We start from the raw sequence: 17,609 nt of genomic DNA, 5'->3' as shown, positions 1-17,609 counted from the left end.
CGTAATAAATAAACAAACAAACAAACAATATTTTTATCGCAATAATGTTTACCTTTCATTATTACTAGTATTGCTTCCAAACATCCGTAATTGAGAGCATCACAGTATTTTTAAATTTATGTTTTTGCTATAGTATGACAAATTATAATGTTGTCTATATCTGTAAAAATAATCAGACAGTATTTGGTTTGCAACTATGATTTGATTACATTCATTATAATTATTTGTTATCTTAAGGATATGTCGTCTAGCTCAAACCTTTGTAGGGATATGTGCATTTCGGATATAAATAATTAAGCACAACTGTTTTTCAGTGTTCTTAAAAAAGATGGTATTTCAATCGCTTTATTACAGCAGTTATCTTACTGTCTCGGTATTCGGAACCCTACCGAGAAGGTGTATAATTATATCGCATGGAACTTTTAACACATTCGCCCTCATAAGGCATTATATTATCGGCCATAACTGTCTTATCTGTGTCTTCCCATTTGGGCTCTGGGAAAGCTGAATGGCGTAGAATTATTTATTAAGTACTACCCTAGCTAATCAGTTTATCATTTTTCTTTAGTCGATTGAGTAAGTTGTATCTAGGTGATAACTTAACTCCTCCGATGTAAGTTGAAATCCGCTATCACATTGACAGAATATAGTTAGTATAGTACCGAGATTAGCGAGTAGTGCTAACCCTAGGAATCGCATCGAAACTTCTAAACTCTAGTTCGCACACGCTCTCGATCGCGGACACGGCCGCCTCACTGTCTTTAAAGCACATTATGGTCTGTGTTGGTTTCCTGAGTTCCCTATCCTAGAAGTTGCTGGTTTTCGGGACCGTGTGTTTCTCTCTCTCACGATTAAATCAGATCATTATCGTCGGTTTTTTCTCAGTTTTTTTTTTTCGTTTGCATTCAAACTCGATTCCGTGTTCGAATTGAGCATTTTCTAGATAGATTTCCGGCCACAATTGGTCTTGAAATGAAACATGTGCGTCGTCTTTATTTTGTCCATTCTTTGTAAATATAGTTTTTTTTTTTCTTTTGATAATCAATGTGAACTTCAATACAATCATTGTCAAGAAATAAAACATAAGTAAAAACATAAAAAGAAAGAAAACAAATTTGCTACTGTAGTCCTTCTAAAAGTCAAGTGCGTAGATAATACTATTAGAACTGAGAACTATAAACTTACTGGTAGAATCTAATATAGACCAACAGGAGGGGAAGTTTACTAACAGAATTAAGGAAGTAGTAGCGGTCTGTCTAATAAAGTGGACCGCATCGTGGGGACAAATCAAACAAAATGGGAAAAATATCACTTTCCGTTTCCGTAGCAAACTACTGAAAATACTTCTCGTTTCCTCGTATGGCACACTGACTGAAGAAGGGGCCCCATTGGAGATGACGGCAGTGGAACCAGCCCGGCCGACCACCACTCTTGTTTTTTTTACGGCAGCAGCTTGTTCTTCTCCACCGTCAGCAGTTGGGGTTTGGAGTTGTTGTTCAACTGCTGGCCTTCGGCTTCCTGCTGTTTGGACTTCTTCAGCGACTTGATGCGGCCCGAGAAGTAGTCTTCGATCTCCTGCAGCGTCTTGCCCTTGGTCTCCGGCAGACAGAGGTAGAAGAAGACGGTTCCTGGAAAATATGTATTTCGTTAGTGTTTTACGATGAAGGAGAAAATTTCAATAACGGTGATTCTTCATCGAAAAAATCTTTTTGTCTCTAGGTACATTTATACCGTTTTCTAAAAAAAGTATTCTTATCTTCTTAACTCTTTCAATTTGGATAATAGTAGCGAAGTGATTGATTAAATAGCAGGAAACAGTAGTACGAAGAGAGTTTGATTGCTGAGATGACGGAGAAAAGGATCAGAGCAATATGCAGAGGTTTTATGTAACTGTCAATGGTGTGCGACATTAGGCTGCGCCATTACAATGACCGGGTCGTATAAGAGTGGAAGCCAGGTAGAAGAAGCATTTCAAACAAAGGATATCTTCTTTCTCATCTAACAAATCAGACGAACATCGTCCCATATGATGTAGTAATACCTTAAAGCCAGAATGTTTTGACAATTTGAGAGAGTTTCCTTTCCAGTTTTTAAACTCACCTAAAAACGAGATGCATCCGTACAGGATAAAGGCACCATGCCTTTCCAGCAGATGTGCCAGGAATGGATAAGTCTTCACGACGATGAAGACGAAGGTATGTGCCATGCAGGTCGTGAACCCGCCGACAATTCCTCGGACCTTCATCGGATACAGCTCACCGATCATGACCCAGGGCACGACCAGAAAGCCCAGCGTGCAAGTGATCGTGAACACGAAGATGCACGCCACTGGGAACCACGTGGCCGTAGGAGCGATTGGAGGCACAGCCATTTCCCAAGACTTCTTGTAGTAGAGATAGGTTCCCAAACCGATCATCGTGACACCGCATCCGATGCCGGAGATGAACGTCAATGGTCGGCGACCGCACCTTCGGAGCAATATGGCGGCCAAGATTGTGAAGATGAACCGAACCACTCCTAGCATAATCGTGCACGTGTACTTGTCCATTGTGGTGCCGGAATCTTGGAAAATCTCCACAGCGTAGAAAGTGATCGTGTTCACACCGCTGAACTGGTACATCATGAAGTAGAGAGTCAAAATTCCAAATGGCTTCAAGCAGGATGGATGCAGCAGAGCTTGAATTGTCTCCTTTGGCGACAGTTTCTTCTTTTGGTTACTCTTCTGAGCGAATGACTGCAGTTGATTAACTTCCTTCTCCAGGTTATACGTAGATCCTCGCAACTTAGCCAGACTCTTCAGAGCTTGATCCGGTTTGTTCTTGGACACCAGGTAATTGGGAGATTCCGGCATGAGTAACATCAGCGCAAACGCCAACACCGGAAGACATGCAGAGATCGCCGAAAGTGTTTTCCACGTCGTCACCGCTCCCAGCGTGTATTGAAATAGCACCCCTAAACTGATCCCTGTCGACGCCAGTGCACAAAGCATCCCCCGAAGATGCGGTTGGGTTACTTCCGAGGTGTACACACGAGCCGGAGCACCGATCATACCGGAACCGAACCCAGTCAGGACGCGCCCCGCGTAGATCATCTCTACGTTGGTGGCGCAAGCGATTACGATCCAGCCGATGATCATGGGTATTTCCGTTATCAGAAGGGCCTTCTTGCGTCCGAAGTTGTCCATTACATAGCCACTGAGAAGGCACCCAATGGGAGTTCCGATGGCGGAGAGAGATGCTGTAGAGAGATGGGAAATAGAAATGTAAGGTTAGATTAACGATTATTGATGTTAAATTAGCTATATTCTAATCTCTGAATTGTGGAGCTTAGATTGTAGATGAATAAAACCCAATATAATCATCAGGAATCTTAAAAAAAAAGAATCTGGAATATTGTTAAGCAGGTGTTAATATTTTTCCATTTTCTTCAAGAAACGTGTTTCCGCCAAGAATTCACTTAAAAACACAATGGTATTGAATACTTTCGGCAACAAAAAAAAGTTACATAGAACACTACAAATGCTTCATGTTGGGCGCCTAAATACGGATATAAACAGAACCCTACAAATGTACATACTAAAATAACACAAAGAAACAACATACAACACTTAACATAAAATGTACCCAGTTATCTAGCTGGATAACCAAGTCTAGTCCGAACCATAATTATTGTTCGTCAATCAGGCAATCCTGTACACCCGAACCTCTATTTAGTTAGCGAGTCGGGACTTCCTAACTAGAACTTTTACCTAAAATTTAGGGTTCATTAAATACCAAATTTTAGGACCAAATACCAAAATTTAGGTTTCATTAAATACCAAAATGGATTCAGTTCATTATCTAAATGGATTTCAAGATTGCAAAGAAGCATGAGAAGGGCAAGTGGCTTGCAGATGTAAAGGAGAGGGGGTCGAGGCCTTTCAGATGTAAATGGGGTACGGTCAGAAGGATTTCAAGGGAGTTTTTAGGGGAGTGGGGCCAGAGGCGTTTCAGGAGTTTCAGAGGGCTTTTAGGGGGCTTCATATGCTCTCAGGTGAACTTCACGTTCCAAAGAGTTTCAAGGCGTTTCAGGGTGTTCCAGGATGTTTCAGATATTTTAGGGGGCTTCAGAGGCTTTCAGGTGCGTTTCACATGGATTTCATTTGTGTTTCAGAGGTGTTTTAAGGCGTTTCATGAGGTTTCAGAGAGGTTTTGTGGGGCTTCAGAAACTCTCAGGTGGTTTTCACGAAGGTTTCATGGGGGTTTCAGAGGCGTTTCAAGGTGTTTCGATGCGATTCAGGGCGTTTCATGGCCTTTCAGGTGGTTTGAGGAGGTTTAAGGGTGCCTTCAGAGGGTCGCAGGTTAGTTTAGCGGAGGTTTAATAGGGGTTTTAGAGGCGTTATAAAGCGTATGGCGTTTTATCGCATTTTAATGCGTTTCAGAGCGTTTCCATCACATCAGAGTCTAGTCTCAAGTATATATCAGTAGGCCTCAAATAATGTGTGACTACCTCCTAAATTTTAGCATATTAATAAGGGGAGGAAAAGAAACTAACAAGGGTTTCCTGAGTAGTTGCGAGCAAAACGGGAAGAGCTCAGCACAGGAGGTTTAAGGACAAACGTCTCGACATCCCGCTTCAACAGTGCATCGAAACTTCAAACGCACAAATCTCAAGAAGCAAGCTTCACATAACAGTGCATTTTATTATTCTGTTCTTGCTCACTTGCAATAAGCTTAAAATAAGAAGATCAGATGCGTTGGTTTTGTTTACGTTGAGATTTGTGCCCTCGAAATCGTGAGTAGGTGCCAAAGTCGGCCATTGTGGCGGCCATGTTGGGATTCTAACAAGTCTGTCCTTAAGAGGGACGTAAGGAAACTTCAGAGGTTCGCAGGTTTCACGGTTGTTTCATGGAGGTTTCAGAGGCATTTCAGAAGGTTTCCGATGAATTTGAGAGGGCTTAAGAGGCTTGCAGGTGAAATTCACGGAGGTTTTATGAGGGTTTCAGAGGCGTTTCAATGCGCTTCAATGCATTTCAGAGCGTTTCAGGAGGTTTCACATAGGTTTCACAGGGGGCTTCAGAGGATCTCAGGTAAATTTCACGGAGGTTTTATAGGGATTTCAGAGGCATTTCATAGCGTTTCAAGGCGTTTCAGGGCGTTTTAATGCGTTTCAGGGCGTTTCAGGAGGTTAACCTTCCGTAACTCGCGCGGTTGACTACCTGCGTCAGCACCACGCTAATGCTGAGTACAAAAAGCGAGATTTTTTCAACGTTTTGTACAAAATACAACAGCGCGATCGCTCGAGGGTTAAGGGGACTTCAGAGGCTCGCAGGTGAATGTCACGGAGGTTAAATGAGGGTTTCAGTGGCATTTCAAAGTGTTTCAATGCGTTTCAGGGCGCTTCAAGATGTTTCAGGCGGTTTCACAAGGGTTTTAGGGGGAGGATCTCAGGTGAATTTCAAGGAGGTTTTACATGGGTTTAAGAAGCGTTTCAAAGGGGTTCAAGGCATTTCAAAAAGGTTTCAGTAGGTTTTAGGGAGCTTCAGAGGCTCGCAGGTGAGTTTCTCGTAGGTTTCATAAGGCTTTCAGAGGCGTTTCAAAGAGTTTTAAGGCATTTCAAAGCGTTCAAGGCGTTTCAAGAGGTTTCACAGGGATTTTAGGGGGCTTCAGGGGCTCACGCCATGTCCGAACCAGCAGATTATAAATCTTGAATGTACATCGGGTTTCTCTCCACCAAACATCACTATTCAAGCTATATTTTCATTTGCAGAAGGTTTCAAAATATTCTGTCGGTAAAAATTTTTCCATACATTTTGTATGGGAGACAAATTGGCCGAAAATGTGAATTTCATGCAAATTAGTATGAAAAACAGCTAAAAAGTTGAAAAAAATAAAATTTTCCCCGATGATATATTTTAAAAGCTTCTGCATATGATAATATAGCATGAATTCTGACATTCTGTGGAAAGAAACCCGATGTACATTCAATTTTTATAATCTGCTAGTTCAGACATAGCGTGGGGCTCTCAGGTGACTTTCAAGCTGGTTTTAAGGAGGTTTTAGAGGTGTTTCAAAGTGTTTCAAAGCGTTTTAGGGCGTCTTAATGTATTTCAGGACCTTTAGAGGGCTGCCTTACTTCAGAGACTCGCAGGTGAATTTCACGGAGTTTTATGGGGGTTTCAGAGGCGTTAAAGCGTTTAAATGCGTTTCAATGCGTTTCAGAAGGTTTCACTGAGGTTTTAGGGAGCTGCAGTGGCTCTCAGGTAAATTTTACGAAGGTTTTATAGGAATTTTAGAGGCGTTTCAGAGCGTTTCAAAGTGTTTCAATGCGTTTCAAAAGGGTTTTAGGGGGCTTCAGAGGCTATCAGGTGAATTTCATGGAGGTTTTGTAGGCGTTTCAAAGCGCTTTAACCCTTTATAAGGCAGTGGCAACTATATTGCCACCTACTGTTTGTTTTTTTTTCTGTTTTATAACAACTTATTTTGAACTTTTTTTTTTGGTTACGCAAAATTGGGATTACTAACAACGTCTGGTATTTTTTTTGGTACTAAACAAAGCCTTAACAACAATTAAGGAGCCATTTGTAGTCTCTAAAATGGCTAATTTTGACCGCGTGAAGAAAATTAGCTCAAACTTATTGTCAAATTATAGATTTGGTAAATATTTTAAGAAATAATCAAATTCTGGGTTGACATGAGCTGAACTACACAGTTTATATTATGGGTTAAGCCCCAATCCACTTTAAAATCTCTTTCCGGAAGTGGGATTTTTGAGAGTTTCTTTCAAACTAAAATTGTTTTGTACATGTAATCATGTATATAATCATTTGCATAATAGTATGCGATGACAATTCTTCTAGTTTTCTCGGCCTTATAAAGGGTTAAAGCGTTTCAAGACGTTCCAAGGGCTTTCAATGCGTTGCAGGGCGTGCCAGGAGGTTTTAGGAGGGCTTTAGGGGACTTCAGAGGCTCGCAGGTGAATTTCTCACTGGTTTCATAAGAATTTCAGAGGCGTTTCAAAGCATTTCAAGGCATTTCAAAACGTTTCAAGGCGTTTCAAAGCGTTTCAAGAGGGTTAAGGGGGCCTCAGAGGCTCATGGGGGTTTAGCAGGTGTTTCAAAGCGTTTCAATGCGTTTCAGGAGGTTTCAGAGGCTCTCAGGTAAATTTCTTGAAGATTTCATGGGGGTTCTAGGGGCGTATCAAGGCATCTCAACGGTCTTCAGAGCGGTTTCAGGGGAATATAGATGCCCATTTAACTTTTCCTCTATTGCGTAAATCTCTAGAGACAACCAAATACGTTAGTAGATCCGATGACCTATGCTCAAGGAAGTTCTTGGAGATCCTCAAACTGACAATGAACTCATCACTTGATAGCACATAGCTACATGAGGCTGTGTAAGCATAAAATTCATTCATAATGCTCAAATAGATCACTGATTACACTTGTAGATTAGATGACCTTAACTCCAGGAAGTTATCGGATACTCCTGCACAATCATAGAACCCACCACTTGATAGAACATAGATGTCTGGGGCTGTATGAGTATAAACCTCATTCTTAATGCTCTTAGATACAAATAGAAGCCCTCGTAGATTCGATGCCCTATACTCAAGGGAATTCTTGGAGAACCTTAAAGAATCATTGGTAGATCCGATGACCTGTACGCAAGGAAGTTCTTAGAGATCCTCAAACTGACAACGAACTCTCCACTTGACAACACATAGCAACATGAGGCTGTGTAAGCATAAATATCATTCATAATGCTCCAATAGATCACTGATTACGCTTGTAGATCAGATGGCCTAATCTCCCGGGAGTTCTCAGATACTCTTAAACTGTTAACCCTTCAACACGAGGTTTGGGTCTACATGTCAGTGGGGACGTACGCCAAATAGTGAGAGGAAAATTTGCTGTCCATGTTCTACATTTATTTTGTTAAAAAAAATAACTCAAAATAGAAAAAGCCATAAAAAAATTTAAAAGAGAAAATATTAATTTAACCCCAGAATGACAGAGCCTGTAATAATCAAGTACATCTGTAATAATTTTCAAGTGTGCGATGCAATCATACGTGAGTACCTATATATTTCAAAATGCACACACTTGCATTCTAAAACTTGGGCTGGTGGTAGATAGGAGCTTCGCAGGTTCGCAGCCATCGCATCGACGAAGAATTTCCATAAACCATATCATCGATCAGCGGCCGCTGTCGGCCGGTGACAAACAAATGACAGAGACAGTTCAAGGCAAGAAGGAAGCGTGCTTTGCCGAACGTGCACGACAGTTTTATTGCAGCACATTACTGGTGCAGAAAGCCGTGTCACCAAAGCAAGCTGCGTTCTTTGTAACACTGTCTGTTGTTGTTAGGCTTGTTATGGTTTGAGAGGACCATTTGTATTTCGTCATGGGGAAAATAATTGCTCAGATGTTTACTTCGCCTACTACGTCGATCGACTTTTGATTCCTGGTCTTCTACATTATACATTACATGAAAATTCATACACATTTTATTAAATTCTAAAGTGTTCAAAAAAATCACTATAATGCGAGAAATTTTAAAATTTTCAAAAAAAAAGTGGTTGTACTAGTAGAACGCTGCCTATTTCTGCCCTGATGTATTCCCTCCTGAAGGCACGTGTGCAGGTGTCATCACCGCACAATGGTCCACGAACCAGATTTACGAGGAAAGATGCATGCAGCGCCTTCAAATGATTTTTTAGACAAATATGGTCTTCTACAAAGTTTTTGCTAATAATAAGGCCCTCTTTCCAATGTACATGAAAATTAGGGTAGTCCATATTTTCACAGAAATTGGAAATCAAACTTTTTTATTTGCAGGAATAACTATACATATACATTCTTCTGAAAAGTTGGAGTTCTATCAATTTTGAGCAAGTTTGCCGAAGACACTTTTCATGTAGCTTCAAAATTGACCGATCTAGAGATACATTTCTGAATTAGCTTAGGGTGATTCAAGAAAAACAGGTTTTCTGGTTTTAACTTTTTCAGTTTCAATATCTCATCAAAGTCGCCCAAGAAACACTTGTAGAGCATTTGAAAACGCGTCGTTTCGTGCACTGAGACGATCGTTATCTCTTTTGGTTTAAAAGTTATGAGTGTTTTTCTTTAAAAATCATAGTTTATTCAAAAGGCGATATTACGGGTTGGGGCAAAGATAAAAAATATCTTTTTCCAGCATTCAAGCATTCAAAAGAAGAAATATTGTTATGAAACATATCAAAAAATTAGAGAGGTGTTATTTTTGTAACTCAAGTAAAAAATACTTGAAAAGTGCCTATTTTTTCTAGAAAATCATCAATATCTTTTGAACGAAATGACGTAGCAACATTCTCAGCGCACGAAAATGTGCGTTTTTGGAAGCTCTAAAAGTGGTTCTTTAACGAATTTGATGAGAAGATTGAAACAAAAAAGTTAGAGCGATAAAACGATTTGTTCTAGCGTCACCCTATGAAAACTATGGGAAAATGCTCAAAATTTGGACAAAACAGTTTTTTCGCTTTATCTTTTTCGTTTCAAATTTCTCATCAAAATTGTCTAAGAACCATTTTTAGAGTTTTTAAAAACGCAATTTTCGTGCGCTTAGAATGTTGCTACGTCATTCCGTTCAAAAGATATTGATAATTTTCTAGAAAAAATAGGCACTTTTCAAGTATTTTTTACTTGAGTTACAAAAATAACACCTCTCTAATTTTTTGATATGTTTCATAACAATATTTCTTTTTTTGAATGCTGGAAAAAGATATTTTTTATCTTTACCCCAACCCGTAATATCGCCTTTTGAATAAACTATGATTTTTAAAGAAAAACACTCATAACTTTTAAACCAAAAGAGATAACGATCGTCTCAGTGCACGAAACGACGCGTTTTCAAATGCTCAACAAGTGTTTCTTGGGCGACTTTGATGAGAAATTGAAACTGAAAATATTAAAACCAGAAAACCTGTTTTTCTTGAATCACCCTAAGCTATTTCAGAAATATATCTCAAGATCGGTCAATTTTGAAGCTACATGAAAAGAGTCTTCGGCAAACTTGCTCAAAATTGATAGATCTCCAACTTTTCCGAAGAATGTATATAGTTATTCTTGCAAATAAAAAAGTTTGATTTCCAATTTCTGTGAAAATATGGATCACCCTAATTTTCATGTACATTGTACAATAAGGCCCTCTTATTATTAGCAACAACTTTGTAGAAGATCATATTTGTCTAAAAAAATATTTTAAGGCGCTGCATGCATCTTTCCTCGTAAATCCGGTTCGTGGACCACTGTGCACCGATACTGATACACTCGTATCGTAATCGCATTTCTAGCATTGCAGCTATGGAACGTTCCACAAGTATGACTACCTTCTCAAAACAAACCTAAGAAATCTATGATTATTGAATGTAGACAAGTGCCGTCGATGGAAATATTCAGAGTTACACCCAACTAGGGTAATTGATGATGGTTGGACCAACTGAAAAACTGATCATGGTTGGGCCAATTTAGAAAAATGAAGTTTTAATCAACTTTTTGATTGATTCTCGAATCGAAATCTCACTTTTGTCAAAACATAACTCATTCTCCGTTGAAATCAAACTGACTTTGTGTTACATGTCTCCAAATCATTTAAATAATTGAGGATTTCGGGAAGGCTGCCTAAGAGCACAGCTTGGACAACAAAATGACTCAATTCGTAACATCTGCAGTAAAGATATTTTGCATGAATTCATGGAGTTTTTTCAGTATACTGTTGCGAAAACATATAAACTTCATGGTGGCATACTTGAAATTCATAATTTCTGATTTAAAACTCAATTTATTAGCTAAATTAGTCGACATCAATATGATCATGGTTGGTCCAACGCATGATTGCGGTTGGACCGAGCGGTTACCATGCTGGTTGCTAGGTCTAGTTCAGTTTGTTTACTGTTTTCTTCGCGCGCACTGACAGTTAACGAAAATTTCGCGTTTGCAAAATAATGTAGTGAAGAGCTACTTGCCACCGGATGCCTCACTCACCAAGAATCGTTTACCCATGAGGATGAGGTCTTCGCCGTTGCATCCTGAAGGTTTGAAGAGGAGGAGAACGTGTCCCTGGAGTAGCCCGACTAATGTCAGTACCCTGTTGTCCAGTACCCTGCAGATCCGACGGCCGGCCGTACAGCCCTCAGTGCGTCAGCTCCAGATTACGTGCCCCAGATGAGTCTCACCGGTCAGCTGACCAATAGCACCTGACCACTTACTCTAAAACCCAAAGTTTATCAACATTTTGGACTTTTGCAGCTGAGCACAGCTGAGGCTAGGTAGCCAACATTATTATCCTCAAGCCCATTATTTTCTAACTTACAATGTATTACACGTTGGTAATGATTAGTAAACTGATTTTATGATAAATTTATTGGAATGTAAATAATTCATATATGAGACCAATTAAACCCTATCCGAAACCTTAATCCTGCATGCGTCACTACTGAGAATGGGAAGGTTCCAAATGTTTATTCAAATCTAAAACTCTGATAATACTTTCCTTGACAGCTTCAGCGTTTCATAACTCCAGCGCCGAGCACAAAGCATCTTCGTTGGTGTCTGGCTATAATCCTCCAGTTTTCCAGAACGTTCGGGGCTCCCAGGCCTTATTTTACTCCGTGCGATCCACGAAGTTGTCGACCTTTATCTACATAGTTTCCTGCTGAATTTGTTTTCGTAATTCTTTATTCCGATTTTCGGTGTCGAATTCAAATGTGTTTTATGTCGAATAATCATGGTCCAACCATGATCATTCCTTTGGTCCAACCAAAATCAGCGTGGGTCCAACCAAGATCAAAATTCTATGCTTGATAAAAACGAATAATTTAATTATTTCTTGTGTAAATTAGGTGTTCGTTGAGCTTTTCATAAACTAGAAGAGTAGAGCTTTCTGCCAACTACTTATTTAGCATATTAGTATGATTCGGTTATAAACGAATCTTGACGTCAATGTTGACTACGTATTGAAAAAGCTCAAATTGGTCCAACCATCATCATTTACCCTAACTAAAACCACTACGATTCGACGAGTCATAGCAACCGGCCGGTACTTGTTTTATACCGGCTGTGATATGGTCGATATGGTGAACTGCACGCCGGTCATGCTGCACGTAGCAGCGCGCGGTTCGTTCAGTTCAATAAGGTTCGACGTGCTCTGCGATGGGTGCTCTGCGATGGGGTGTGAGTGGTGTCGTTAGTCGTTGCCGATGCGACTAGCTGTCTCCGCCCGCTCTGCTTCTGTCTGAGGAGGACGCTTGTCGACGAACGCGAGTGTTGCTCGCTGTCGCCTGGTAAGCGGGAAGCCCTACCGGTTACTATACAGGCAGTACAGGCATCAGACAGCTGATCGGCTCGCGCGCGAATCATTTCTCGATGCAATGTGTGTGGTGCTTTTATCGAGCTACAGTAGTTTTCCGCAAATCATGCAGTTCACGGATATTATTAGCGATTAAAAGTAGACGTTAAGTAAATACTTAATTTAAACCATGTTTAAGTGTTGACCATCTCCAAAACACCACATGGCGACCGTAACAGGACACGAACCTGCAACCTTCGATTCGCGGTAATCATTTATTAAGTTCAACATATTTTCATAGGTAAGACTGAGTCCAGCTCACGACCAAAACAAGCAAACAGGAATCCGCTATTGAGCGGTCTTCATGCTGGACGTAAAGAATGCGTTCAACAGCGTCTACTGGACCGCCATCGAGAGCGCCGTACACCACCCAGGAGTCCCGGTAAGCTTGTGCCGGATACTAGAGAGCTACTACCAGAACAGGGTGCTAATGATACCTCAGAGCTATGCTGCCATTCTTCTGCAAAGTGATGTAAGCACCATTCCAGGCAGCGAAATGGGATTCCTCCAGTGAGCGTGTCGAAATGGATTAGCAGGCCTCATGGCGAGGTAAACTTTCACTTGACACAATTTATGTAAGGCCATAGGTGCTTTAGGTGGTATTTGCACAGATACGGACATGCGGGATCCCTCGCATATCCGGAGCGCGTGAACTTCGACGAGACACAGATATCACTTCCGACAACATTGTTTAAAGGATGTGTACGGGGGTGGACTAGTGCGGTTCCACTATCACGCCCAGGTACATTATCATCAAGTGAGATTCCATAGCTTCCACGGTTTCTCGAACCGTACTTGAACTACAGATGATATGGCGGGCCGCACAACAGCTTGTTGAGTTGAACACCCGCTCCTCATCCAGGAGCTTGACTCCAGCGGCTAGTCTAAGTACTAGTCAGGACCCAAGCCTCCAGGGGAGAGAGAACAACTTAAGACGGTAGCTGGTGGAACCAGTGCTGAAAATTTCATTTCGTCATACCTAAATTCAATCACCTACAGCTCATTTTAGAAGCTGAACCTGAGAATGAAGGTATATGAAAAACTTGTGCGGCTAGACCAGTTCTGCAAGAAAGTCATGGAAAACCCGCTATTTTTTGAATATTTAAGGTAAATGTCACGGACTATCTTTAAAAAATACCAAATGATTTTCACCGTGAATATCATTTGCATTTTTTAAAGGTAATCCGTGACATTTACCCTAAATATTCGAAAAATGACGTTTTTTCCGTGACTTTCTTGCAGAACTGGTCTAGCCGCACAAGTTTTTCATATATCATATTCTCAGGTTCAACTTCTAAAATGAGCTGTAGGTGATTGAATTTAGATATGACGAAATGGTTTTTCCGGCACTGGGTGGAACGCTTACCATTAAAGTGTACTCAAGTATGCCCCTAACCCTTCTCGAAGTCATCCCTAACGGGCATACCGCGAAGGTAAGGAAGAGAGAGAAAGAGGCTCAGTTGAGTTGAACCATAACCTACTTCTCTGGTAGGTGGCTTCTATTTTCGTCTGTTTTCCGCTATAACTCAGTCAAATTTGAACCAATTGACACAATTTTTGGAATGCGGTGAGATAGGTATAGTATCTACCCGTGTACAACATTTCAAGTCAATTGGTTCAAAATGGATTGAGTTATAGTGGAAAACAGACGAATATAGAAGCCACCGTCCAAGTGGCGCGATACCATATCAGATCAGCAGATTTCCTCTTTCTATAAAAAAAACCTGCTTGATCGACACTGACTGTCGTGAAAAAATAGTCATATATACCCTATACAGGGTGTGGCAGGAAAAAAAATGCGAAAATTTCAAGGCACTATTACACGCTAAATATGGGATATATGGTCAGCGTTAAGTCAGAGGGGACCAAGTAACAAAATTGATGAAAATTATATTTTTAAGGCATTTAATTGAGAATTACATTATCTACATGGCACTTCTACCCGATTTGCTTAATGTCACAATAGGACAGATCGGTGAAGTACTAGATTTGTAGTAATGAGCTGAATTTTAGTATGGTGAGAAGGTCAATTCTCCGTTTCTGCAATGAAATGGTGCAAAAAGCGTGGCTATTATGATTCCTTGCCTAATTTGATCCTGTTTGAGCAAAACTTTGGACAACAGTAGTTCTTCATTTTCTCAAAAAAAAAAAAAAAACGAGAAAACCAAATGGCAATTTGAACCGTTCATGGAGGTTATCAAAAAAACTAAGTTTGGTTCCTGATAGAGCGAATATTGTAAATGATCTACCAAGTCATTTCGTGAAACAGTTCTCCGATGACATGCATTCGGTCGGAGAACGGCAATTGAAAAATAATGGATCAATGCATCAGATCGTAAATAGTATGTTTTCGTAGAGTTGGATTACAAAACATAAAATGGTTTCTGTAACTTGAATAGTAATATTTTGACCCCCTAATTACTAATTCTAATTAAGACTCACAAAACAACCATAAAAAAATACTGCGGTTCACGAGAACTAATTCTATCTAAAGAACTGATCAATTGAGAACGATTTCCTTAAAAGAACGGTTTTGCCCATCTCTAGTCAAATCTCAACCGTTACATAGTTATTGAACTTTCCATGTTTTTGATTATTATTGCCTTAACTGGCTATTACTTTAAAATGGTCAAACTTATCACAGTTTGTTCACCCTTATTCGAAAGATTTCGGATTTTTCTATAAAATGGCATCTTTGAATCGATTGGTTCAGTTAAATAACTATGTTTTCTAGAGCAAATAGCTCAAAAGTAATGTGTTTTAATTAGTTTTTGTCAATTATCGTTGAAAAAATGCGCAATAATTTAAAATTCTTTCTTAGGCAATGTTGTGGCCCCTGTTCTACTCGATTAAAGTTGAAGAGTTTGATAGCTAGTAAGTGTTGCAATGAATTGTGGGCGAAAAACACAGGATTGTACAGGCGTACAGATAGTAGTTCTAAAATAACACATCGTAAGTTTAAATTAGGACGCAAACTACATAGTTAGATACCTAACAAAAACAAAAACTTTTCATAGGACTTCCCAACGACAAAACGAATAATTCTTTGTAAGTTTATGTTACTTGTGAAGCCAATATTGGTAGTGAATGTTTCTGTCTGTCAATAAAAAAAAATAGACCCCTGAAGAAGATTCAAATTAGGATAGTAACGTTGGAGACAAGATAATAAATTCGTAGGCCAGCTTATTTAGAATATATCAGGTATCAGAAGGCCGGCTCCAGAGACACGTTATCCTCCATTTGGGACATTTGTGCCATCGCCAAAATAATAGCCTATTTCATCATCTACCTGAGGGAAAAAGGAAGGAAATAAGGATAAGGATGGGGATAAGGACAGGAGGGAAATAGGAAAAATACCGTGGAAGAGGGTACTAACGCATAAGCGTTCCACAATGGGTTCGAACAGAGCCCTGAAAAGAGCACTGTTATAACGCATAAAGCAAAAGAGAGCCTACACACTTAGAAATTCTGAAATTTGCACGAAACGGAATCACCAAAATACGTAAACGTTTTCAAGACTGAATCACAAATTGGACTTAACTTTACGCGCATCATGTAAGTGTTGGTTGGTTGCGTTAGATGTCAACAAATCCGTTACACCAGAAACGTAGAATCAGTATCACGTTCATCAGCCACCTTCTATCTCGGTGACATAGCCGAGAGGTAAGAGATGTGGCTCACGATCAGCAGATCCGGTGTTCGAATCCATGCATGGCAATATTTTACTTCTCTATGTTTTATCAGTCAAATCGGTTTTAGCGATTGCTAGACGTTAAGAAAAAATACGTTTTATTTTGGGGTGTCTTGAAAGACGTAAATTTACATGTTTTAACCTCTAAATTTGTGTTTTTGAAGATGCTCGTATATGTCAGGTTCAGGACACTTAAATTACATGATTTTTTCTAGGTGTGTATAGCTCTTTACCACAGCGGGTCAAGAACAACAGAATATCCTGAATATTCAGATCTCTGAAGTCAGTTTCACTTAATAAGTGTTAACCGAATACTCGAAAACGCAATTGCGCAAATAGTGGACAGTTACATATAAAATGATACGTAGTTCCATAATCGGATTCACAGCTATCACATGCAAATGAAGCAGCTTGCTGAATATTCGCCATGTGATAGCTGAGTCGGCAGTGGCCACACCGACAAACCGACGTGCCAGCTCATACAACTTTTCCAATTTTTCTTGGCAAATAAGTTCTCCTTTTAATCACTAGCTCCATCTGTGCGATGATTTACACAGCTTCCTCTTTATGTGTGCGTGCGTACAGGAACTTTACCTTGTCATAATATTTTACACATTTTGAAGTAATAACCTGCATTCAATGTTTTGCGCAATCAGAAGATATTTCGTTATGAACGTTGGAATGAAATTTCATCCTGTGAAAGTTTTTATGTTTGGGAAATTTTATTTCGGACTTATTGACTATTTTGCTTCCTGTATCGAAGGATTTCTTTGAATAGCTTCATTGCATGGTTGATTGTATCTTCTATTGGTGAGATAGAAATAAGAGTGGTTGTGATGTTTACATTGATCAGCTGGAAATTTTTGCGCTGTTTTATGACATCTTCTTCAAGGTTTCTTTTGTCAAAAGACGAAAATGACAGAACGAGTTACGATTTCTAAACTGTTTGAGGTTAGAATTTCTCGCCAATCTTGGAAACAGAGTGTCACGTCGGTTTGTCGGTGGTGGCCAGTCAATGCTTTGATCAGAATGCTGCAATTCTGTTTTGATAGATTTGTAAGATACTTCGCCACCCCTGGAGATGGCTCAGTACAATACAATTTGGTTTGACGACATGACTTCAAACTATTCCAGTATTGTCTGTATTGAGTAGCAGCCCAGGTGTGAATCTGAAGCTTTACCCAACCAGGGGCGTACAATTTCGTTTCAATGATACACTTTCATGCAACATTTTGAATGAGTCACTTCAAGTGTTTCATACATTTTTCTAATGACTCGGTCGTTAAAAAAAACTTTTCCACTCATCGTAGCACTCGGTAGTCTCCCACCCGATCGCATTGCTTGTGCTTCACCCGTCAGAGCATTAGTGTCTCACTGGTGCGCGCTAGTCTCTCAATGGTTACGGGCGCCGGTTAATTGGATTTAAGTGGTCGAATTTGTTATCCTCTTTCATAAACCATAATTATCATTCTATTGGCGTGCACCACTATTTAAAAATGTGGTTTAAATAGTGTTTTTAGCATGTTGAAGTATTTCAATGACTCATAAATGAA

The 17,609-nt window shown here is 39.9% G+C and overlaps 1 protein-coding gene across 1 annotated transcript in view; it reads right to left on the bottom strand.

The window, feature by feature from the left end:
• Positions 1-304: 304 nt before the first annotated feature.
• The window catches only part of LOC109409093 (facilitated trehalose transporter Tret1), a 66,075-nt gene continuing 48,770 nt past the window's right edge, over positions 305-17,609 (bottom strand). The window contains exons 4-5 of the mRNA XM_029870420.2: positions 2,101-3,237; positions 305-1,628 (exon numbers count right to left, since the gene is read on the bottom strand). Coding sequence (XP_029726280.2) covers positions 1,441-1,628; positions 2,101-3,237 — 1,325 coding nt within the window. The 3' untranslated portion in view covers positions 305-1,440. The remainder of the gene's footprint in view (positions 1,629-2,100; positions 3,238-17,609) is intronic.

The sequence above is a fragment of the Aedes albopictus genome, chromosome 2 (assembly GCF_035046485.1).
Source record: "Aedes albopictus strain Foshan chromosome 2, AalbF5, whole genome shotgun sequence".
Lineage (NCBI taxonomy): Eukaryota > Metazoa > Arthropoda > Insecta > Diptera > Culicidae > Aedes > Aedes albopictus.
Note: the sequence above shows the minus strand (reverse complement) of the source record. Positions and strands in the feature narration are given on the sequence as shown.